Consider the following 24612-nt stretch of genomic DNA (forward strand, 5'->3'; position numbering starts at 1 on the left):
AATGTGTTCGTGTTTCTCAGGGTGCAATAATGTAAGAGCTCAAAATCTACTCACAAAGACGCGGATGAGCCGAGTGAATAAGGATGATAAATCACCTGAAAGCGATCTTCTAAGCCACTCCCCCCCGGGGTCATCGTAAATCACCTGATCCTGATGTGTCAACAGCCGTCAACACAGACGCCATCGTTCCTGTTGTGCTAAAGCAAGCAACGCAAGTCAAAGGTGAGGGTGAACGGTGACAGTACGTTGTAATGTAGCAAATTGGCACTTTATTGCTGGAACTTGTCTCAAACAAGCCTCAGTCGACGTTTAATGTAGCGCCACCGATTGGCTAACGTAAAATTTCATCACTTGTGTAAGCTAGTTTACAAAATGTCAAGCTAACTAGTTAGCTCGTGGCTAACGGAGTTGCCAAGAGGTCTGCTAAACCGTCACTATATCTGAACGACCTTTAGGGTGAAAGTACATTTCATGACTGTTTTGTAAATGCTACCAGCACGCAAAACGGTGCGTTTTTTCTTTATTAGCTAGTTAGTAAACCGCAAACGTTGTTTTGTAGCTAAACGTACATTAACGGTAGCTAACTTGCAACGCAGTCGAATATCTTTGGCAAAAACAGCAACAGTAGTTTCCAGGCTGAGGTTATTGCCAATTCTCACGATTTAAGAGTTTACCAACGCTTGATGGTCAGCTAGTTGGCGAAACTTAACTCAAGCCTAACCTTACTCGCAATTTGTGGGCTATCAATCAACAAGGCAGCTGAAGGCATCAAGTAGATGACGAGGCAAACAGGCAAGGTAAATACACATCCAAAACACTGCACAGCCTTCTGGTTAAAGGCAGTGACTAAACTGTCCCTGTTTAGCTGCGTTTTTTAAAATGGGGCACTACTTTATGGTTGCCATTGGGAAACGGTTAGTAATATTGGTGTATGGGTTAGCTAGCGTTACAGGTCTGTTGGTCAGTTGACATTGGTTTAATTACTTTAAACATAGCAAAAAACTATCACGGGCTAATAAACAAGCAGCTCGGTGATAAATCCCAGCCTCATATTAATTGCACTGTCTCATATAAGATTTTGATTGAACTTTATGGTCATTATGAAAGGCTGCTTCGCTCTCCTGCCTTATTTACTGCTGTTCATTTCAGTCTGACAGGCTGATGGCTCGCTGAGCTTTTGACCACAGGTGCTATAGCTAATGTTCATGGATCCATATCACTAACAAAGAGTAACTCATCCTGTATGTCAGAAGCTCTCAGCTCTCCCTTTTTAGGCTGGCTTTCGGCTAATACATCAGCAGCGATTACAGGAAGAACAAGAACATTACGATTTGCTTGACTCTGCACCGTGCGTTGGATTTTGTCGTGCAACTTAATAATAAATGATCTCAGCTTCTCACAGCTGTTAGAGAGCTCCCTGTTTGCTGAGACGCACAGCTCTGTGTGCTGCTGCTTGCTGGAAGTGTCATATTCATGTGACAGAGTTTAAAGTCCCCAAGATAGACACTGTGATTTATGATACCAAGTCCAAGAGCAGCTTGGTGGCAAGTTTCAGTGTTTGCAAACACACCATCATGTGCCTTCATCAACAAATCAGACATGCTCACACACGACCTCTACAAGCCTGATTATCTACCAGATGGGGAGGTTGCAGACCCCTCTGAATGTCTGTGCTGAAAGGTGTTTTTCAAGAGGTGTGGAATAATTGATGCAAGTATTCTCCACTTCCTGCAAGTGCACCTCAGTTATTGTGCAATAATGTTTTGCCGGATTTCTCATACTCTTATCACAACAGGCAATCTGTGATGGACTCCAGGTCTCGCAGACTTCCTTTTTGTCTGCCCAGCTCAAGGTCGTCTTACACATCCAGTCCAACTGTCTCATCCTCATCACTGGGCACCAGCAGGTTGTACAGCAGGGAGACGGTGCTGAACAATGACCGCTTCCCAAGAGCGTCATCGGCTTACAAGGCAGAAGTGGACCAACAGGTAGGCTGACAGCACAGCCTTCAGCCTTATGACACAGAAATGATTGAGGTTGGAAATAGCCTTTGCATTACCGTTTTGTGTAAAGTTCACACACTCGTCTGTAAATGACATACACGATTCAAATGCACTGCACCCCCCTCTCTTGGTTTGCTGTATCAGTCTTATTGCCCTGTGTTGGTGCTTCACTTAATATGCTTGGTACAAGTTGTTGTTTTTTTTTTTTTAGGTACATGCCTGTTTATAGCTGTTAAAAGGGAATACTTTCTTTATCTATTTTAGCCTGACATGCTAGACTACTCCAGCTGACACTGTGAGCTGGAGTATTGGTTTACATAAGAAAGAACAGTCCAGAGCAACGGTAACAACTGTGGTCTTTCTGGCCCACATCATCAGATGGTGTCTGTATTGCTATTCCTCTTTTCTCATCTACCCTTCTGGTGTATTCCAAAGAGACAGTATTCGAGTAAGCTCTTTTCTTACAGGTTCCCTGAGGAGCAAGGCTCAGTATGTGACAGCATACAGTATATCAGTGGTGAAATGTTCAGCAGACACTTTGGAGGTCTTTTTATAGGGCAGCCTAGATTCCCTGACGCACGGTCTGTGTATTTGAGTCCTGCTTCTCGTCGAGGCCTGTCACAAAAGATAGTGTTACTAATGGCCTGGGCCCCATCTAGTTGTTGTTCTTCTTACTAGAATAGTCTCAAGCTTGGTGCAAAGACCCCACAAGTCACTCCTTCTGTGATTTTGATTTATTGCAGCTTAACTGAGATAACCACCATTTTAAGCCATCCTCTTAAAATCTTGTCAGTTTGAAGGAAAATCTGTATTAGTTTTTCTACAGTGTGAGTCACTTTCACACCTTCTATGAACTCTAGTGGGAATGATGAGAAGAAAAAGAAGTTTGTGTGCAGAATTTCTTTTTATTCTCCATAGTTACAGGCCATTGATTTTCTTGTAAATCAGCAGTTATGTTTACATGTAGTGTTTCTAACCAAAACATTTCCAAAGTCAGTTGTTGGAATATTTTCAAAACAATCATGTTAATATCTCCTAGCACTCTTCCTCCCTCCTCTTTGTTGTGTACAAGTTTCTTACAGCTTTCAAAAAAGGAATAAAATGATTGAAATATGTATCAAATGTGAATCACACCACATGCTTGTGCTAGTAGAGCGCAAGATGCAAACTAAATAGGGAGTTAACACATTTGTATTGCATATACTTGCCCTGGTGTTAGTACTAATGCTATGTGTTTAACCCTCTCTCCTTTTTAAGAGTTCTCGTCTCCTGGGGTCGTCGCGAGACTACAGCAGGTCTGACTGCACCTCCTCCAGCTGGAAGTTGCCCTCTTCTCTGACATCGTCCAGCAGATCCTATGACCGCCCGTGGGCTGAATCCTCTCTCAGCGGCAGGAGCAAACTGGTACTGGAGCTTCACTGTGTCATTTGTTTACGGCATGGAAAATACAGCCTGGTTAAATGTATTTTTAAAAACTTTTAGAGGAATGATTTCTGAATGATATCACTGAACATTAAAATGTAAATCTATTATTTATTTATTTTTTAATGTCTGCCTTCATTTTCCCAGACTGATTCTGAGGGGAGGTTGGGGATGCGCTCAGTACTGTTGAACGCCACGGATGATGGCGATTCTAAAAGGGCCAAACTGTCCTACAACAACAGAGGACTGTACTCAAGAACGACCAGCACCTCAGTTACAGGATCCACCTATTCCAGTAATGGGCTAAACAGTGGCAGAGGTACTTAATTCCAGATGTGTGAAGGTTCTGAGAAAAACTGTTGCCCAAAGGGACACAGTTTTTAACCCGTTTCTTATTGCTCTAATGTCGAGATGACATGTTGAAATCTTGACATGTCAAGTCACACTGCGTACAGTTTGTCCAGAGCACACCCCCACCGCCTGGCTTTATCCGCACATTGTATTTCCTCATTTTAATTACCCACAGTGAAGGGCGTCTCCAAAATCAGACACCTGTTTGTTTCTGGGTTTTTTTGCTCATTAGCTGTTGAAAATCAAATTAAATTGAGTCTATGATCATTCACGGTTAACACAAAGAGAATGCTGGGTATTTAGTGGTCTGTCTGGTAGTCTGACTTGGCCTCAGTGCAGATGCTAACAGTAATGGAACAGAGGTGCATCTGTGGTACCATGGGTGGTTAACATCAGGCCAAAAAAAATCACCATTGCCACACCACTAAAGCAAAGTATGAGCTATGGTGAGTGTTGTGCTCAGGGAAGATTAAATCCGTGAAGTAATAAGACGAACCACATTTGGATAGTTTTTCAAGGTAAAATATGTCAGAATTGGCCACCTGTCAGATTCGTACTTTAAACAAATAAGGGCCAGAATATCACTGGAATAACCAGTAACTGCTTCAGACTGTAGCTGCCAGTAGCTACTTAGCTCTGTTTGGTCATGCAGCTAACAGTCTGAGAGTGGTGTGAAGCAGGAGAGGAGCGACAGGGGAGGTTGGGCATCAGTCACTGCTCACCACTGGACATCTGAACTATACTATCGGACTATCTCTTTCTCTCTCTTACATCTTGAGTTACGAAGTAGTTTTACGAGACAGGAAGGGCTGGGGCTAGCTGGTTAGCTTATTAACTTCCCTAGATGGCTATGCAATGCAATATGTGTGCAATCATGTTGAAACAGTCAGTTTCGTCATGGATGTTTTGAATGCTTTAAACTAAAATTCTTACATATTGCACCTTTTATTTATAAGAAAATTGGCTGCATTCGAGGCAGGGACTACTGCTGTCTGTATATGCAACAGTGCAGCCATCGTCTGGTTTGGGACAACCGGCAGCTTTTAAAGCAGTGGCACTACGCTAGTAAATATCAGAACTTTGGGCGTAGGTGTTTGGTGCTTGAGTTTTGTTGTTAGTTCACAACACAATCAGGTTGCACCAATTATTTGTGTAAAATCCTTTTCTGAGTTATGACTAATAGCTAGTTTCAATCTGATCCCTTACTGGCTAATTTAAGCTTTGTAGTTTAGTTCAGATGGCTGCATAACAGTATTTGCCACATGTAAATATTTGTAGTAACGGATCTGTACTGATTTGTGTGATGCAGCTGGTTTTACTTTAGCATTGCATTAATCTCCACTTAGCACACACTTATGTAACAGCAAGCCTAAGTTTAAACTTGTAATTAGCTCCAAATAAATGTGCTGTAAATTGGGGGTCAGTTGTGGAGCGAAGGCCCACATGTAAGGCCTCAATAGCAGACTGAATGGCAGTTCATCATAATTTCAACTAGTAGTCAGCCAACGTATTATTTACAGCAGAAATGTTAGGACACTGAAGAAATTAAACCGCAAAATGACATTCTCAGTCTGTATTTGGTATATTTTAAAAAATGTTTTTGCTTTTCACATCTTAGAGAAACTATTTGAGATGTAAAATTCTGAAAATTCACATCAATGTTAATTTGATTTGGAAAATGAACTTGGAAAAACCACTGTTCTGTTCTCAACAGGTACAGGTGAAAAACAAAATGACCCTTGTGATTCATCATGGAGCTCCTCCCGGTTATTCTCCTCCTCCTCCTCCTCCTCCTCCTCCTCCTCCTCCTCCTCCTCACTGTTGTCCAGGAGAGAGCGTGAGACGAAGAACGAGCCCAGTCTATCAGGTTTGGGAGAAGGAAGGATTAGGACTCCTGGATTGACTTCCTCATTTTGTAAGCATATTTTGTGATATAAACACACACACAGAGTACACAGAGTACACAGTCTGCTTAAATAAATTGTTATATGTGTGCCAGTCTCACACAGACTGCTCTTCTCCTGTTTCAGATCAGAGAGACAGGGTAACATCCACTTATGCGCAGGGAGCTCGGCCGAAAGAGACTACCTACTCTCTCTCTTCTTCTTCTTCTTCTTCTTCTTCTTCTTCTTCTCCTTACTCCTCCACTGCTAGAGAAAGCTCTCTAAATCGTCACCTCTCATCTTCCACCTCCCACCAGTCTTCACCTGTGGCGCACGACTTCAGAAACAGAACCACAACACGCTTCTTGAACGGCTCATCTGCCCTTAACTCATCTCAGGAACAAACGGGAAACCGTGAATCCTCCTCGGATATTTCCTCCTCTTACTCCTCCCGCACACCCTGGTACACTTCCCAGGCCAGAGCAGAGGCCACGCTCCCTCCCAGGCCGGCCCCTGAAGGTGGAGAGCCAGAGGGCCGTCGCTCCACTTGTCGCCTTCTGTCCCGTCTCTTTTCACGACGCTCTAGCCAAGACTCTTCTAGTGGGTCTTCAAGTGTTCGCTCCCTTGACGATGACTGTCCAACCGGTGGAGAGTCTGTGGACAGCGACGAGGGACCCAAGATGTCTCCAAGTGTGGAGCCTGACGCTGGAGGTTCAGAGGCAACCTTGGGTGTCCTCAGGACTCGTAGAGCAGATCTCGCCCCTATCCAGGAAAGCAACAGCGATGGTTATCGTAGTGGCCTGGCTCAGTCCAGAATGTCACTGTGGCGAGAGCCTGGCGTTGGCAGTAATAATAACGCGAGCAGTGGAGGAGGCGGCAGCTCCTCCTGGCTCTCCTCCTCGCTTCGTGGCCGCTGCCCTCCCCTCCTCTCTCGTCTCAGAAGACACGCTAGAGACGAGAGCGCACACTCAGCTGCTGGCTCAGAAGAAGGCTACAGTCGCCCGCAGCATTTACTCAGAAGGTGGGATAACCTTGAGCGTAAAGCGCCACAGGATGAAGATGAGGAGGAGGCGGACGACGACGACGACGACGAGGATGAAGAGGAGAAAGAGGAGGGAGCAGTTGGCGTTGAAAACTTTGGCACCGGTCGTCCACGCAAACTTGAGGATGAAACCTTACCTGAACTGGAAGATGCCTCGGTGGAGTTTTCACCACGCCGCAGAGTCGGAGTTTATGAAAATATTTCAGTTTCTATGGGTGCATTGAGTGGTGTCGAGAACCAGCTGGATGGCCAGAGGGAGAAGCCCATTTCCAGCAGGGATCAAGAGAAGCTGCGCAAGATCAAGGAGAGGTAATGCATCTTGATCTCCCGCATGATATGCATGAGGAGTATTTTAGTAGCGCTGTTCCTGTTGTTCCAAGACGTCTTTAGCCCAGCATAGGAAGTTTTCAGCAAGTTCATCTATGCCATGTTTACCATTTTGAGTATAAGAAACTTTTTACATATTAAGTAAAAAATAAGTTCTTATGTATGAAAGAGGAGATGGAAGATACAAGTATGTACTGTATCAACAGAAGAACTAAGTATCCTCCTGTCCTGCTGTAGACTGCTTCTGGAGGAATCTGACGAGGAAGAAGGTGACCTGTGCCGAATCTGCCAGATGGGGGAGGAATCAGCCTCCAACCCCCTGATTCAGCCTTGTCGCTGTACAGGTAGTCTGCAATACGTCCACCAGGAATGCATCAAGAGGTGGCTACGATCCAAAATTGGCTCGGGTAAATAAAAAAACAACTCTTAACTGGGCTGCACTTTTCACCTAAAACATATGTTGTTGAACAAGTCGATATATGTATGGTTTATTTTGTTTTTTTCCCTTCAAGGCACAAATCTTGAGGCCATCACAACATGTGAACTCTGCAAAGAGAAACTGCGTTTGAACATTGACAACTTTGACATTCAGGAGTTGTACAGGACACATGTGCAAGTGAGTCACCATTTTACTTTCCTTTTACTTTACTAAATATTCTGATTACATAAAAAACTCATAAAACAAAACAAATAATGACCTATGAGTTCAGCTCTCAGCCAAGCTGGTCACCTACGGGAGGTTTTTGACAAGTGCGTTTAATAGCCTTCTGTACCACCATCATCAAAACACAATGAGGAAATGAAGAACAGCGTCCGTGCCTTTCAAAAGAGTTTGAGAGAATTTATGTCAAGCAGCAGCCAAACTTTTCTACAGTCTGTTGGTGGCTCCACATGTTACAGAGGCATTTTAATGCTACATTATGCTCTTATTTTGTAAACCGTCCGCTGTTTATGTTCTGGATGTAAAGCGGGTACTTTGCTAAAAGGTTTCTTGTCTTGCTTCACAGTCAGAATATGATGAGTTCATCAGCAGCGGTCTCTATTTAGTGGTGCTGCTTCATTTCTGTGAGCAGAGGTTCTCTGATGTCCTGGGAGCAGTCGATGCAGCTGGGGTGAGAACACACACACACACACACTAAATAAATTTACCAGTAGTTGTAATACAGTACTACCGTTGATCACGCATTACTCTTTCTTAACAATAATTGAAAGAGCGGTCGCTGTATAGTTGTGTTTGGGCTGATTTGCACAACTTGTTTCAATGTTGAATTGTGGTAGAATACAAATCTTGAAAAGAGAACCGTTTTCCTTTTCTCACCCAGTTATTCAACCTGGTGAGAATTCTTCATGAACACATGGACAATCTTGAAAGTATGTTGCTCAATCCTTCTCTCCTATGCTTGTGTATTTGTTGAAAGGCTGTCCTTGTGTTTAAAGCTACCAGCTTTTTCTTTTTGGTGCCTCACACTTAACTGCAGATGCTTCACCTGTCTACTCTCATTGGTTTATTATTGATTATGCGGCTACAGAATTTGACTTAATGTCTCTGTATTGCAGTTCCCCACGGTGAAAGCGACGAGGAGATCCGAGACAGCAGACCATCTATTGAGTTTTCTGACCTGGATGACGATCTTGAAGAGGAGTACTAATACTGCGAAAGAGATGCAGTTAGGGTATGGAAAAAAGAAAGAAAAAAGTGGGTCGCTCACCCGGTTTATTGCACATGCTTCACTATCGTCATACTGAAATGCAACAGCAGTGAGAAACAAGTGCGCAGAACGTGTCTCGCCTTTGTTTGTAGGTGGCTTTTGCAGCTATGCAAACTTGAAATGAACTAGTGCGTAAAATGTTTTCGTTGACACCACTGTATTTCTGTTCCTCTGAGAGTGCACTTTATTCTATCATGTAAAAATGCAAGTCTTTTTAACTGTTATACCACAAGTGCTTTAATGTTTAACCGAAAGAGCAGAAATTGTAAAAGCACAGAAGGACAACAGTGTGGATTTGTACATTTGTGATGTATGAAAGATGCTTTAAGGAGAAAAGATAAAAAGTGGTGATTATTTGTTTTTATTATTTGTTTTCCTCCTTTTTTTCCCACTTAGAATATGTTGGAAAAAAAATAAGAACTTAAACCCAAATTTCTTCATCTTTGTCTGTGTTTAAAAGCTTTATGTATGTACAAATCTAGTTTCCTGCTTTCATATTGGGAATAAAGATCGAATGCACACCGTCTTTTCTGTTACTTGATTATTTACTGTTGCCTGTTGATGTTGCAGACGCACTATAGTTAACAACAAGGAGGTGGTTCTAGTTAGAGCCATGCTCAGGAGGTGGTTCTAGTTAGAGCCATGCTCAGGAGGTGGTTCTAGTTAGAGCCATGCTCAAACCTGGACGTGAAGCAGGTCTTCTGTATGTCGGCATATGTATTACATAAATTAAAGTTGAACGAGATTAAAAAAGATGAGCCTTTGAAGACGGGAAATTTTATTGGTAAATACCTGGTTGAGCTGACAGATCTCTTCAGGAATGTTGGAAAAAAATTTAAAACCAAAAAACAGAAACAACCTACCATTTGGATTACAACTTGATATGAACAGGTTAACGACAAGCCGTACTCGGGCATTTCCACAAATCGGAAAGTGAAGCCCAGTGTTTTTGACATTCAAACGACTCGGAGCATCTTTGGTTCATTCTTGGTTTTAAAACAAACATCACATATTTACAAAAGCATTCACAGCAAACAGCAGTGCAATTCTCTCCAAACTTCGTTGTGCTTAAACACAGTGGGAACTGTAGCTCCACGACATATTAAAGTGCGCTCTTGCTCAGTAGTTCAGTGCATAGGAAAGTTTGATCTCTATTAACAGACAAATTATACGAACAGGTGTCTGATTCAGTTTGAGGCTAAAGCAGTGTCCTAAACTTTCAAAATTAATCAGCAGGGCTGCAATTTCAGATTTTTACATTGGCAGTTAAAACATATCATTAGGTATCAATTAAGTCAACTGATTCAGTAAATACACTGAAATGCTCAATCCAGTGGCTTAAAGACTCCAATTTCTTTTTGAAGTAATGATACTATTAAAAGGCACAATCAGTGAAATTTTCATCAGTGACATAATCCACTTCCACTTGTTTAAAGGCACAGTTCAACTAAAAACGCAAATGAATTTCCCCGACCCGAGTACCGTGTAGTTTTTAAGTGGAGGTGAGTGTCGCAGCCAAGAAACAAACAGAAAACTCAAGAGCAAAGTGTCTCATAATTAAATATTTACATAAGAGCCACAGTCTTTCGGTTCTTCCTTTTGCTGACAGTTAGTTGTGGGGTAAATTTTGGTAGCTCTAAAATGACTCACAGTGACGTCTGAGCAGTAATGTGAGTATCTGAAGGAAAAACTATCTAGCTATATCTAGATAACAGTTCAAGTCCAAGAAAAAACAGCTTTTACTATATTTTCATGTAAACTGGCCTTTTAAAAGTCAATCGATGTACTGAATAATTGAGGCCAGGTGTAAATCAAACTCTTTGAAATTAAAACAAATATAATAAAACTGAATCTGTTTGAGTTCACGCTGAAAATTAATAAATGCATGTTGAGTTTGTGATAGTTTGGAGTCACCCATACATCAGTGCAATTTAACCCCACTTCGTAGGCTAGAGGGGAATGTTTTGCCAGGCTGCATATTTCTGTAAGTCAACTCAAAATCTTTTTACAATGTAAAAAAAAAAAAACCCAAAACAAAACAAAACAAAACAAAAACCCTCTAGCATCTCTCACTGACTCATGTCAATGATCAACATTTACCAGAAAGCATCAACCTGTGTATTTACAGTATTAATAACACAATTAAAATAACCCATATTAAGAAACTAAGTTTTGGAGGATATTCACAATTCTCAAACAATATTTATACATAATTCTTTGAAGTTTGAAGGCTTGAGCAGGATAAATAAATAATTTAAAAAAAAGGGAAGACTCCACCTGCTCTTAAATGCACACTAGGCAGGCACATCAGTACTCCCTGAGGCTGATTACTTAAGCAAGATCATTCAGTATCTGTTACAATACTGGTGGTGTCAACGTCATCGAATGTCCTCTCATAGCGGACGGTGGAAGAGAAGTAGTTTCTTTTCTTCTTATAGACGACAAAGGCAATGGCTAAAATGAGAGCGATGAAGATCACAATGAGTAGACCGAGTGCCACAGGGGAACCTGCGGAGCCTGCAAGGACCAGACGTCGAGTTAGTCAGAGGGATTTTAGAGGATTCTGTCACCAGCATATCATCATAGTTCATACAGCGGCTGATCAGCTTAGCTTAGCAGGACTAGAAATGTGAGGGGGGGGCCTATTAAGCCTGGGTTTTGCCAAAAGGACAACAGAACAGAAATTTCCTACCAGCACCTCTAAAGCTCACCAATTCACCCATGATAGAATCGTGTTTGTTTGATCTTTGCAAAAAAAACAAAGACTAAAAATTCTAAAAAACTGACTGACTATTTCTCGGCTGGGATCCGTCAATGTCCCAGAGTCTCCGCTGTTTGCACGGGAACGTTTTACTGTCTAACAGAGCCAGACTGGCTGTTTCACTATTGCCACTGTTTGAGCTAAGATGTGAGTGGTATCTCTCAGTTAACCCTCAGCAAGGGAGCAGATACATGCATCTTCCTGGAATACATAAACTATTCCTTTTATCTAGCTGTGATTACTCACTCGCTTCAGTTTTGCAGACAACACGACTGTGAGTAGCCTTGCAGTCGACGAGTTTCCAGGTTCCTTCATCTCCCGTCATCATGACGGCACAGCGGGCCTTCGACGTCTTCCCAGGCGGCACGGGCTCAGACTTCCAGTTGGTGTAATGTAGAGCGGAGCCGTCGTGCGATACAAACTGACCTGAGAGGAAGAGCGTGGACACAAAGGAAGGGGAAACAGAGATCCAGTGTTACAAATTTGCTTCTGTATGATGTTGAGGGTTAATACGTGACTTGAATGAATGGCATAAAGACCTGATAAAAATGTAAAAAAAAAAAAAAAAATTGTTAAAACAACATTATTAAATTTTTTGGCTGCTTGAGGCAGCAGAACAAGTTGACTGGAGATATTTGTCGTCTGTTCACACATATCGCTGACATGCAGCAACATCAGCATTTGTTTGGAGTTGTGTTTTATCCACCTCGGAATTGAAATCCAATATTCTCTCTCTCCTTTTAGCTCTGTTTTGGTCTCTGAGGGAACATCTGGCTCCTCAGCTGCTCAGCTAGATGCAGACTGTGCATATCTGCCTGTTTGGTGGCTGAGCTACATGCTGTGGCTGAAAATGATGCTGAAGATGAGGGCAGTGAGACTGAACCAAAACAGCAAAGTGAAACCAAAACTGTTGAGCTGAACTGAAACTGGGTTGAAAGACACCAAAATGTTGAGGAGTTGAGTGATTTCTCTCTGGGTTTGTTACAATGAGTACTACCTTACTTAAAGTCAGTAGTTTCTAATCAGTAGAAAAACCTGGTTGTGCTTTACAAACTAACAAAAACTGTGGTCAAGCTAAATTAAATGTTTTCTTCATATGTAACTACCAAACTAGCTAAGAATTTAAAACGGGACATGTGTCAGCCTTATCTCTTTCATTAACAAGTCAAAATCTTGAATACAGGTTTGAATATATTCATAAACTAAATAGTCAAAAATGCAGCATGGGTTGTAAATGTAAATCTTCGGAATCCTCCTTTTACTGTCCTTGCTTCTGTTTCAAATTACAAGGTGTACCTTGATCGTTGAGGACCACGTCGAGCCATACTCGACCGGTGATGAAGGGGTCATCATACATGTGCTTGGACACGAAGTCGTTCTCCTCTCTGGTTTTAACAGTCAGCAGTTGCGCACCTGTCAGCAGAAAAAAAAAAAGAAAAAAAAAGGTGGACTTCAGTTGCTTCAGATGAATGCTGATCACAACCTTTCGTACAGCAGACAATAGCTCACCCATGCTCTGACAGATGCTCTTTGCCTCCTCCATGGTGTACACGGTGTAGTTGTAGAGGCTCATGCTGAAGGCGTAACAGTGATCCTGGTGCTGCACCCACCTGGACTTACCGTTGCTCTGAGGGCAGTGATTGGCCTCAGGGGCAGCCTGCAGTCTGGCTCCTGGATCATAACAAGACAGAAACAAGGTAGCCAATGATCAATGCCACTCCAACACAGAGGAAGCCACAGGCACATGCATCCTTTTCACACGATGCGGTGCTGGTCTTTCCCCTGTCCCTACAGTGTGGTTACAGATGTAGAAGACATATGAGTGTCTCACTCTGGGAAGCGGTGGTGATGTTGGTGGTGTAGCAGATGGCTCCATCTGCGATCTCATTGCAGTTGGACCTCCTCCAGACTCCAGCAGGAGTTACAGTAACACAGCTGGGCTCTTGTTTGCCTGAGACGACCTGTGAGTCGAAGTTGGCGCCTTTGTAGTCTAATCTGGTTCCATCAGACCATTCGTAGTCTGAGCCACTGACCTTCACGGAGAGAGAGAAACTGTCACGTTAGCCTATCTGAGAAGATGTATTTAAAATGTACTCAGCGTCTCCTAAGCTCAGCTATAATAAAAACACACAGATTTTGGTTAAGCAAAACTCTCACATCTTGATTCGATAGGCCAATCCAGAGCGAGAAGCCGTCTGTCTTGACAATGAGATTTATGTGTGCGCTGTGCTGGATGTCGTGGACGCTCGCCAGGTGGCCTCCACGCTGACCACACTCTTTCAGGGCCTGGTACCAACTCAGCTTCTGGGTTAGGACCTTATAAGTTAAGTTGCCGTACTGCTGAAAATCCTTGGATGACTGGCTGTACTGCTCTTTGGGTTCTGTGGAGGGGAGGATTAAAGACATGTAAGATTTATTTTGAGCATGAAAAATTAGAACAACAGTGGTACTTCTTGAATATTAATTATGTTGTAAAGCGTGAGACACCAACCATTGTCCAGTTTGCAGGTCACGATGGTCCTCTGTTTGAACTCTGAGAATAAGTTTGGGTTTGAGATGACAATCCAGTTGCTGTTAACAGTGAGAGCAGCCAAGAACGGTGCGTCTACATCCGGTCTTCCTTTTGCCCAGTTGGAATATTGGACATTTGTGCCATCATACCACTTCATCTGGTTATCTACAGCAAAACAAAATCACTATTAACATACAACACACAAACCAATGATGAGTATCACAGTTAATATACTGCACATCTAACTGAATAAGTAACATGAGGATGGTGCTAAAAAATATAATTAAAAACATGTGAGTGAGGCATACAAACTTAACAAACAAAACAAAAAATCATTCGAACGGAATTTCAGCCCTCAGACCTTTTATCAGGCAAACAGCAACTGTCCCATATATATGTTAACACAGTCCTGGAAAAACCCACCAATGAGATTTCAGTCAATGAGCTCTTTGACAAGACTGTTCAGATTATCCAGAGATTATGATTCAACACGCCCATCTTCCCTCTTCCGGGACACAGGAACTAGAATCTGATCTATATCGGCCAATACGCTGAGTTCAGATATCAATGCTCTGACTTGCAGTGGCAGACGAACATGTTGCACCCCTATTAGGTAGCACACTTAGGGCAGCTTGAAAAACAAAAAGCATTTACACAGATACCCATAAAGGCACCCACATGTAGTAACCATAAACACATCTACTAAAACAGACATTTGCAGTAAAAGTAAAATACAAACCGTTGTCATCTTTGAACAACCCCAGCCACACGAACTGGACCAGGCTTTTAAACGGTTCCAGTTGCTGTTGAATAAACTCGTTCTCCTCTGCATTACGGATTGTTAGGATGCTTGCACCCTCATCTGAAATATAAATGCAACATCATTAGCAACATCAGTCTTTCAGAACTTTTTTCCCCGTCCCAGTCGAGGGTCTAAGGACGGAGGATGTTGTATGCTGCACAGAGTGTTAAGCCCCTTGAAGCAAATTATGAGTTGTGATATCGGGCTCTGTAAATAAAACCGGCTGGTGTCGTAAACCATCCTCCACATGCGCCCAATGCTGTAAAATTCTTACCTAGTTTTTTGCAGGTATCGTGAATCAGTCCCTTATCAAACTGCTCCCATCTGGAGGCGACCAGCTGGAAGGAGTAGCAGTTGTTCTTGAAGGGGATCCAGTTTGGACCATTGATCTTATGGGGGCACTTTTCCGCGACATCCTCAGGTGTGGCGATGCTCTCATCTGTAATACATAAGTTTCGTTTTTTTCAGGTTTCAAAATATGAGGACTTCCCGGCAAAGTGACACAGGGAGGAGATTTTAGAGACACAAGAGAAAAAGATTAAAACAAGATGTAGAGGAGGAAGTATTGTTATTGTAGAGTGCTCTTTTTAGTTAGGAAGAGGTTTACAACCAAGGACAACCAAAAGGAAAAAAACATGTCTAAAAACAAGATTTTTACAAGGTTTAAAATCAGAATAATAATCTGACATTTAATGTGGCTTAAATTAATGTAAGACAATGGTGACAAAAAATGATTTAATAAAAAACAGCAACCCTGCATCCCCATACTTGAAATATATCAAACAAAATGCAATACGTCTATCATTTTATTCTTCTGTAAATCTGCTTTCACAACAGAAAAAAAAACCCATGAATATTCCAGACTTTCAATTGTAGAGACTCCGTTAACTTATAACAAGACATCCCATCCCATCTTTTTGAAATACTCACAGAAGCTTGTGCCAAATGTGGCAAATATGGCTTCTATGGTTTCTAAATTTCCCCTACAACAGACTGTACATTGTCTCACCAGCAAGGCTGTACAGAAAGCTGTACAGCGTACATTACACTGTACAGCTTTCTGTACAACCTTGTGCTCTAAACATTTTGAGCTACAGCTGACTATAACTCTAAGTCCTATTCTCCATCATCATGCTGTAACAACACACCCACAGGCATAGAAGATCCATTAGAAAATGTGCAAATATTCCTGAGAGATTTTGCTTATCTAGAAGAAATGTCAGGTATTAGACGTATGAGGTGAAACAACAAGGAATTCCGTCCATGTCTATTCAGTTTCCCTACTCACTGTGTGGTTTGTGGCAGATAGCTCCTCCTAGCTCGTCCTCACACTCGGTGGCTTTCCAGAATCCGTCGGTGTCCAGGTAGACACATGAGCCACTGGTGGCTTCAGCAGACCAGCGACTGAACACAGTGTGACTGTGGTCGGTCCAGCGGTAGTGGATCCCATCCTGGACATGAAACAAATGACGAAAGAGGCATTTGGAAAAGAATCTCGCAAAAACAGTTGTTTGAAATAAAGTCGGGCTTTCTTCGGTGCACTTACGTCTTCGCTAAAGAGGCCGATCCACATTGGCGTCTGCGCGCGTCTCACGTGCACAGTGAGGGAGGATTGCACTAAGGTGTCGGCCACGCTCGCCAGGTACATGTTGTTACTTCTGCACTGCTCCAAGGCCTCGAACCAGGTGAGGTTTTTGACAAGCAGCAGGAAAGTGTGGTTACTGACGGTGAAGGGCTCGGTGGAGACCCGAGGCGTCTCTACTTTATCTGAAACGAGTGATGAATCTTTGGTTTAATGAACATCAGGTCACGTAAGTTACGCCAGAGACTTCAATATCTTCCTTGGGTGCAAGTGGATTTACTAGCTCTGAAAAAAACAACACCAGCATAATAATCATTCGAGCTGAAAGTGTTTATTCAGCCTCCCATATTATAATTATAAACATATTTTGAGTGTTCTTCACTAACTACGGTAACTAAGCACCTTGGGAACCTGCTTCTTCAAAGGGTGCTATATAAATAAAGTTATTATTATTATTATAATTTGTTAGTTTTAACTCTAATTTTGTTGAGTTGACGGGAGAGAAATTCAGAACATTGTATATACATAAAAAGAACTTGATTTTATGAAGTGATTTACCTGCATAGTGCTGGCAAATGGACAAATATTGATTTTGCGCACATGAAGTATAGTCCCATGTTCCCAGCATGGCAGAGTTGGGGTTATTGATCATAAACACACACAATTTCATGCTGTCTGGATCCCATCCCTACAAAGAAAGAACAAAAAAGTATTAAGAAAAATTATAATGTGAATTCAAATACAGTTAAAGCTTTTTCTTCTGTCTGAAATTGTCCTTTAATGTGAACTACTGCTGGCTATTGCTGACATTAACAAACACATTGCATCTGTCTGTACAGTTTGTAGCTCTTATACATACTGGATTAAGATGATGCACAATAAAACACAGTTTATGTCTGAGGTTCTCCATGAAAACGTACTCCACAAACCGAGCACTTTGCTACTATAACACTATCAGGCTCACAGTGGACAGATTGGGTAATAAAAGCAGCAGAACCAGAGACATTTTCCTTTTCATCTGACACATTATCTCACACAAACCTGGCATCTTCATTACCCACAATGCAATCGGACCCACAACAGTTCAGTCAAAAATTCAGGTGTTAAGCTCGTAGCATTTGACTGCTTTCACGCAGTTCCCTTGAGAGCTACAAAACGCCTTATAAAACTTTTTAGGTATACGCTGCAGAACTAACTAAACTAAACATACTTTTATGTGCAAGGCTGGTGAACAAAGCAGTGAAAATAAGGGAAACTTACATTGACTTTTATAGCCCGGTGCATGCCCAAAAGCAGGGGGTTAAAATTAACATAGTTAAATGGGGATTGATCCACCCACTCGAGGTTGTCACTTGTGATTTTCAGACCAATCCATATCTTGGTCATGTTTGTGAGGCTCGGCAAAAGGGTGGTGATGAAGTCTAAAACACACACGTACAATACAGTAAGAAGACATAAGAAAACAAGGTATTTAACCTCATCTGAGTCAATGACAGGCAGTTAATTAGATGCATTAACCACAGAACTAGAATAATAGCAGAGCCCACCTTGCTCCACCTGATCTGATATAGTGGCCAGGGTCCCGCCCAACGACTGACATTGTTCACTGGCATACTTGAATGACACGGGCGTCGTGTTCTTCATCAGTCTGTAGCACTGAAAGAAAAAGACGCCAGCATAATAATCATTTGAGTAAAAAGTGTGTTACATTATTGTAGGGCTACTATGAAGAGCACAAGTTAATCTGTGTAGGTAGGTAGGTAGATAGACAGATAGATAGATAGGTAGATAGATACTTTATTGATCTCGAGGGAAATTCAAGAGTGTGACACTGTGCCTAAAATGTAGATGCAGTATTAAATGGGTTGAGGGATCAGACCTTATTTCTGAAGAACAGGGAGTCGTTTTCACATGGCAGTCCTCCGGGGTGAGGCTCCAGAGGGTTTACCTCCACGGACGTGATGTTGTGCCTCTCGCACACGAAGGGCAATCGCTGTCGGCAATTGCGCTCATGCTCTACAAATAAACATATGACATTAAATGTGTGCGTTAGTGGAAGGGACTGTAAGCAAGCCTGCTATAATTCAAATCAAGTAAAGTTTTTTTTTTTTTTTTAATATATATCTCTGACAGGATTAAAGCCAGATTAGTCCTTTCTATGCACCGCCGGACAAGTTTCCAAAGCACTGGAATATTTGCTTTGTTTTTGTTGTAGTTAAAAAAAGAGGGCAGTTTTATATGTAGTTCTGTAAAAAAAAAAAAAACAGCTTTAAAGCCACTGAAAACTTGGTTTAAAATCTTAACTAGTCCTGAAGAAGATTAAAGATTTATCCCTGAGAGTGAAAAAGTAGAGATTAAGACTGGAAAAAGCACCCTCAGATATCTGCGTTAGGCCTCGAACACTTCAAAAACCAGAGCAAACAAAACCCACAACTGTCACAAGATTATGATGAAAATACTGATGTTACTAAACTCTGATTGTTGCATGGAAATACGTGACCTGACTTTGAGTCCCACCCACCTCCAACCAATCAGAGGAGCAAGCACAACAACCCAAATGCACATAATCTCTTCTTTAAAATAACCAAAACTGATCTAACTTTTGCAGAGCATTTCATATTTATCTCATATTTAATGACTGACTGAGAAAACAGATTTTCAGTGCCTTGAAGCTATTTCTCTGGCTTCTATGCTGGCTGAACCTGATTTTTATTGAATTTTGATGTTTCATTTTGGCCAAAAAACAAAAGAGCACAACATTTGACTGTCCTTATTTTCAAAGCCTATTAACATAAAAGAAAACTATTTAGGCCTATAAGATATACTGTCTGTTACATTCTTAACCATAGAGATGGATATCTTTAAAATCTGATTAAATTTGACTGGGTTAGAAGTTGCATTCTGTATATCCTTAATCAGACTATCATGTTCACTCACCTGGGAAGATGCTTTCAGGACTGAGGGAGGAACATCTGCCCAGGAAAAGTGAGTGATACAAGTACATCTGGGTGTACCTGAAACATATATTATTTCAGTCAACTTTAATCACACACACTGTGATTTATTTACCACATGTACACAAGTAAACGCATCTGCTTGACACACAGCGTGACCAGCATATGTGTGTGACTGTACTGGCTTACGTCATGGGGAATATCCGCCCGGGCTGTCGCAAATCAATCCACCAGCTTTGCTTGGGAGAGCTTGATATCTGCAGAAAGCGTGCAAGCTTTAGTACAACAACGTGTCATTCATGTAAAATGCCTGACTGTTCCTGAACTGAACAATAAATAAAATAACAGCAATAAAAACAGAAAGGCCAAAATGCAGCAGCCGAGACAGGCTGTATCTCACTGTTTCAGAAAAAGAATTTTGCAGGTGAGCTTTAATGAACTGTGAAGAAAGCTAAGCTAAGCTTTCATGACGATGATGTTTTCATTTTCTTAGTTGTTAACTTGGAGGCAGAATTTTGCTCTATTTTATTCTGCTTCCAGGTGCACTGTCATGAAAGACTGCCAGCTTTCCATGACCAGAAGATTGTGGAAAGAATTTCCCTGGTCATTAGGCTCAGCTTAGGCTCAACCATGAATGCCCATGGGGAGGAAAAAAAATGTAAACAGAGAATCCCAGTTTATAATAATTCTTACCCTTTATGCTCTTACATGTACAGGCATTTCGTGAGATTTAACGGACCCAAGTTAATGTCACCTGAATGCATACACAGTTCAATAAATTGACCGCTGGCTAAACCACAGCACCAAATAGCGATTATTCAGAACCATAACTAAGACTTTGGAGGGTGGAGGGAACATAGTGAGTTTTTCACCCTTTACAAAACGAACAATACAAGCACAGCAGTATCAGGAATGGAATAAATAGCATATTTATCTGCTCCCAGCATAAATAAGCATGTCTGACTAACCAGTTTGGCCACAGCATTTTAATCCAACGTCATGTATGTTCTCACCAAGCACATAATTAAAACCATTAGGTTTTTGTTTTAAAATGAATTAGCTTGTAACATTTGAAAAGGTCATCTGGAGACGATTTTTTGGGAGTTTTAGGCGTAGCCTTAGTCATCCAGCAAACTCAACAGTCATTGTCTACAAATGAGAAACCTGCTTTTGTCTCCCATGTCTGAAATCAAGCACCTACTGCTTCAGAACTGTGAGCTGTGAATTTCGCGTGGTGTATCTGCCACCATTATCACTGCATCCTGCACGTGTACTCACATAACTGAGAGCTAAACGGGTGTAGCAGCAATAACTAACAGAGCACAAAAACACATACTGACACCACACACACACACACACACACCTTACAGTCTCCTGTCACTTACATCTTTCAGGTATTTGTGGATCTTTTCGGCAGCAGTTGTGCTCTGCGGCGTAGCCAGTTTGCTGTCATTGGCATTGCAAAAGAGATTTGCCTCCTCAAAAGTTAGCTTAGGCTCAGTTACAAACCAAAATTCTGCTCCATCTACGAAGATTGATGTCTCGTGGTGCCCACCTGAAATACAAAACAAACATCTCTAAAATCATGAAAGAAATCACGCCCACTAGCAGATCCAAATTACAGACTCAGAAAGGTTTTCAATGCTGATTCTGGAAAGATCTGGTCATTACCGGGATTGTACCAGTCTGGGGTCTTTGGTGTCTTTCCTGTTAAAGCATCAACAGAGAATGACTTAGAATCAAAACAGAACCAGAAACACAAATAACAAGATCATGTTGCAGTAGATTTATGTTTAAGGCCATATGGTTTTTAAATCACGCGTGGAGAAACCTCTTTCTCTGCTTCATCGTTGTCTTGAAATGTGTCAACTTCTGTGTGGTCACAAAATTCTAGCGATCCCCCAAACAAAAACCAACCTTAGCTTTGTGCACACATACACGTCACACCTCACTGCAGTGCCTACATGTGTATTCTTACCGCGGGGTATTTGGCAGACCCACTCTAGTTTGGCATCGCAGTGAAATGGTGTGGCGTAGAAAGGAGTGGGGGATATGTCGTGGAACAGGAGCACAAACAGGTGTTTCAAGGTGCTCTTCGCTGTCTATTGAGGACACAGATTGTTTGCATCGTTATTATTATAAAGAAATTTAGAAAGAAAAGAAAAGCATTTTCGTAACTGTGATACTGCAGCACTCCATGTTCCCTGCAGTTCAGCGATAGTTTAAGAAGAAACAGTCTCTCTCTCTTTCTGACAAGACAGTCAGTAAGGAGACAAACTAAAGATTAAAAAAAATAATAAACCACTTCTTAAATGGAGGGCAACAGCAAGAGTCAATCAGCTGTCATTTCCTTCTGTGTGGAACACAGAGTCAAATAAACAAAGAGAAATTATCGTCATGGCCAGATCAGTGCACGGAGACCAGAACCACAGTTCTGACCGGCTGGCTCCGCTTGGATTCTGTTTCAAGACAGCATGCAGGACATGAAATCAACAGGTGCAGATTTCATCTGCAGCTCTCCTCATTACTCCCACAAACAGCTGAACAAATGGCCTTGACTCATATGTCAAGCTGTACAATCTGTAAGATCTTACTGTGCTACATGAAAAAACTGAAAAAACTGAAAAACATGCAAAAAGATAAGAAAAAATAAATTAAAAAAAAAACAAACAAAACAACTGAATATGAAAATGGAGAACAAAGGCAAAATGAGTATTTATTTATTTCTCTTTTCAAGAATCCATCTATTAGGATAAATCCGACTCACCTTGAAAGCAGTGCAGTCCCGACTGTAAGCGTCATCCTCGTGAAAATCGTGGTGCAAAATATCCATAGACACCTGATGCAGAGACAATGAATCAACAGACGTCACACTCAGAAATAAACGCAATAAGAGAAATTAATAAAGGTGCAGTTTTAGTTGCAGTATTATAAAAGCAGCTGCTTTTATGCAAGGAAATACACCTGGACAGATGTAACTCCTGACTGTTTTCACAGAACTTTGATTTGTTTCATAAATTTTTAGAATTCACTGCCTTCTATAAGACAATGAATGATCCCATATGCAAAATGACACGCTAAGACAGATCCTGTTTGTCTTCTCAAAGGTTGAAGGTCAGGGGTATACTCACAGGTTGGCCATTGCTCCACTGCCAGGAGCGATCAGCTGGGTCTCTCCTGTTCAGGCCAACCCAGAAGTAACGATTATCACTGCAACAAGAAAGCGAGAGCAAACCACCATCATTCATGACACTTAACTAAACAAAATGAAAATCAAAAAAGCATTTTTAGTGCTTTTAAAGGGGATGTTGACATCTTATTCTTAGACACAACAGCCACAACTCAACTGTTCACAGAAAGAAGTGTGAAATGTGAGTCAGGAGGAGCCATGTGTTTATTTTAACGTTCAAGTGAAGTGCTGAATGTTTATGCCAGCAATGAGTAGAAGCTCAATTCTGGAGTATGTTCCAGTGAAGAGAAACCGACATGTTTCACGTTCATTTCGGCAGCTCCAGGCTTCAAAAGGCTCTCCAGCTCATCCAGAACGCTGAAGCAAACGTACTGACAAGAACTAGTATGAGAGATGATATCTTTCCCCATATTGGCTTCTCTGCACTGCCTCCCTGAATAATCCACAGTAGAATTTAACATCCACACCTTCTTCTCACTTATGAGTCCTCGATGGTCGCAAAATAAGCTATGATTGAGCAGTAGTTCAACAGTAGTTCAGTAGTGCATGCATGAATACCTGATGGTGTCTCTCAAGATGCCGTGCAGGGCCTTCATTTCTTCATTATTTGTGAAGCTCGGCAGGGTGGCTCCCAGAGCCTGACAGAACCTCTCAGCTTCCTCCCAGGAACGTTTCCTGCTCAGCCTTTCCTCATGAAACACCTGCCGTGTTGAGAAGAACATTTTACAACAGCCGGTAAAACAGCTCCAGTGAAGTAACAGCCTGGATGGTAAAGAGCACCAATTCTGTTGCAATAAGATCATGTCATTTAGATGAGGAACCTATACAATAAAAAAAGATGTGAGATTACGCAAGACAGGTCAAAATTTTGATTGGTCCAATGGAGAAGCAGCTTATTGTACAAATATCAAGCATATTATATGTATGTTACATGTGTATTTTTGCTTCACTCTACTAATGGCGATTTGTTATTCTGTTTGTGTTTAGTTCTCTGTGACCGGTGCTATATTTTTTTTTAAACAAAAGAGCACCCCAGTGCTTTAGCAGTGCACCTTTCTAATATTTTCATACTCACAACGGACAGCTAAATTAAAGTCTCAACATCAATGCATCAGAAAACAAAAAATCCACAAATCCTGTTGCCTACGTTACCCATAAAGCTACTCAACCTCTGAGTGCTCAGTTGGAGATTCGGGTGTGTGATGGTGGTGGAAGCTAATGCAGCCTGGAGCCGATAGCCTCAAGGAGCAAGCAAGCAACTTCACTAATTAACTCACATTTTCATACTTTTAGTCTTCAGCTCCGACCGACGTTCACTCTAGTCACTTCCCTTGGGGCAGTTTAACAGATTTATCTAGAGCTACATAGAATTTTCTTCCCCACATATGGAGTAATACTTTCCAAGATCTATAAAGATACTACAACTAAACACTACAACCACTACCAGCTTTGTCAAAAAAATATGGCTCCCAATGGTGGAAAAGGTATACATGGCCTTAGGTGTTCAAAGAGGCAGTCACACACAAACACACATGCAGACACACACCTTGTAGCAGTATTTGATGTTTGGTCTGGACATCCATCCCGCAGGACAGGTTGCGTTGGGGTTTGGCTCTGGTTCCGGGGCTGGAGGTGGACTGAGATCTGTTCTACAAATGGTGCCAGCCTTAAAAATGGTACAGTTCTTCACCTCCCACTTGCCCAGGGGTTTTGCAGTGGAAATCACTGCACAGCCTCCACCCCGCTCTGGAATCCACATGTAGATTAAACACAAAGAAGTTAAGTCTACTGTGTGAAACTGCTAATACAGTTTTTTTTGACCATATGAATTCCATTTATTTTAACAAATACAACAGAAGAGGCTGTCTTTTAAATGAGAACTCTGAAGGTAGGTAACATTCAGACAAGGTATATATTATATGATTTACAGTGCATTGTACCACTGCCTGGAAATAAGGATGGCCATCATGACAGCTAAACAAAAGTGAAGCCAAAGCATCTTGATCGCCCCCTGGTGGTACACAGGGCAAACTAAAAGTTCAAAGTGCGCGTTTTGGTTTCATTTTCGTACAGT

The 24612-nt window shown here is 41.7% G+C and overlaps 2 protein-coding genes and 1 long non-coding RNA gene across 5 annotated transcripts in view; 2 read left to right on the plus strand and 1 right to left on the minus strand.

Annotated features, from left to right (window-relative positions):
* marchf7 (membrane-associated ring finger (C3HC4) 7) lies at positions 1-9263 on the plus strand. 3 transcript variants are annotated; one of them, XM_046391368.1, is made up of 11 exons: positions 1-222; positions 1796-1988; positions 3261-3407; positions 3573-3744; positions 5497-5691; positions 5807-7010; positions 7266-7435; positions 7541-7644; positions 8036-8140; positions 8351-8399; positions 8586-9263. In XM_046391368.1, the coding sequence occupies exons 2-11, from the start codon at positions 1806-1808 to the stop codon at positions 8675-8677; spliced, it is 2421 nt and encodes an 806-aa protein (XP_046247324.1). In that variant the 5' UTR covers positions 1-222; positions 1796-1805; the 3' UTR covers positions 8678-9263. The 3 variants fall into 3 exon arrangements, with proteins under 3 accessions (XP_046247324.1, XP_046247306.1, XP_046247317.1); XM_046391350.1 differs by having other exon boundaries at positions 3-222; positions 5491-5691; XM_046391361.1 differs by lacking the exon at positions 1-222 and adding an exon at positions 243-797 and having other exon boundaries at positions 5491-5691.
* LOC124060424 lies at positions 9262-9909 on the plus strand. The gene is made up of 2 exons (XR_006843570.1): positions 9262-9332; positions 9391-9909. It is a non-coding gene; the product is annotated as an uncharacterized LOC124060424 (long non-coding RNA).
* ly75 (lymphocyte antigen 75) overlaps positions 9495-24612 on the minus strand; it is a 23891-nt gene continuing 8773 nt past the window's right edge. Inside the window, exons 12-35 of the mRNA XM_046391314.1 lie at positions 24085-24284; positions 23097-23239; positions 22480-22558; positions 22116-22187; positions 21327-21450; positions 21020-21055; positions 20734-20903; positions 19538-19605; positions 19332-19408; positions 18274-18410; positions 17942-18050; positions 17655-17815; positions 16953-17082; positions 16359-16579; positions 16101-16263; positions 15087-15251; positions 14750-14872; positions 13990-14175; positions 13656-13879; positions 13330-13531; positions 13008-13169; positions 12795-12911; positions 11745-11924; positions 9495-11254 (exon numbers count right to left, since the gene is read on the minus strand). Of these exons, the coding sequence (XP_046247270.1) occupies positions 11079-11254; positions 11745-11924; positions 12795-12911; positions 13008-13169; positions 13330-13531; positions 13656-13879; positions 13990-14175; positions 14750-14872; positions 15087-15251; positions 16101-16263; positions 16359-16579; positions 16953-17082; positions 17655-17815; positions 17942-18050; positions 18274-18410; positions 19332-19408; positions 19538-19605; positions 20734-20903; positions 21020-21055; positions 21327-21450; positions 22116-22187; positions 22480-22558; positions 23097-23239; positions 24085-24284 (3425 nt within the window). The 3' untranslated portion in view covers positions 9495-11078. The remainder of the gene's footprint in view (positions 11255-11744; positions 11925-12794; positions 12912-13007; positions 13170-13329; positions 13532-13655; positions 13880-13989; positions 14176-14749; positions 14873-15086; positions 15252-16100; positions 16264-16358; positions 16580-16952; positions 17083-17654; positions 17816-17941; positions 18051-18273; positions 18411-19331; positions 19409-19537; positions 19606-20733; positions 20904-21019; positions 21056-21326; positions 21451-22115; positions 22188-22479; positions 22559-23096; positions 23240-24084; positions 24285-24612) is intronic.

The sequence above is a fragment of the Scatophagus argus genome, chromosome 1 (genome assembly GCF_020382885.2).
Source record: "Scatophagus argus isolate fScaArg1 chromosome 1, fScaArg1.pri, whole genome shotgun sequence".
NCBI lineage: Eukaryota > Metazoa > Chordata > Actinopteri > Scatophagidae > Scatophagus > Scatophagus argus.

What these genes read in the sequence shown, in the direction of transcription:
- marchf7 (XM_046391350.1), top strand. Translation starts at nt 1,806, where the DNA reads ATGGACTCCAGGTCTCGCAGACTTCCTTTTTGTCTGCCCAGCTCAAGG. An exon ending in ACGATCCAAAATTGGCTCGG is followed by an intron (nt 7,436 to 7,540) that starts GTAAATAAAAAA and finishes TTTCCCTTCAAG; the next exon opens with GCACAAATCTTGAGGCCATC. An exon ending in TGTACAGGACACATGTGCAA is followed by an intron (nt 7,645 to 8,035) that starts GTGAGTCACCAT and finishes CTTGCTTCACAG; the next exon opens with TCAGAATATGATGAGTTCAT.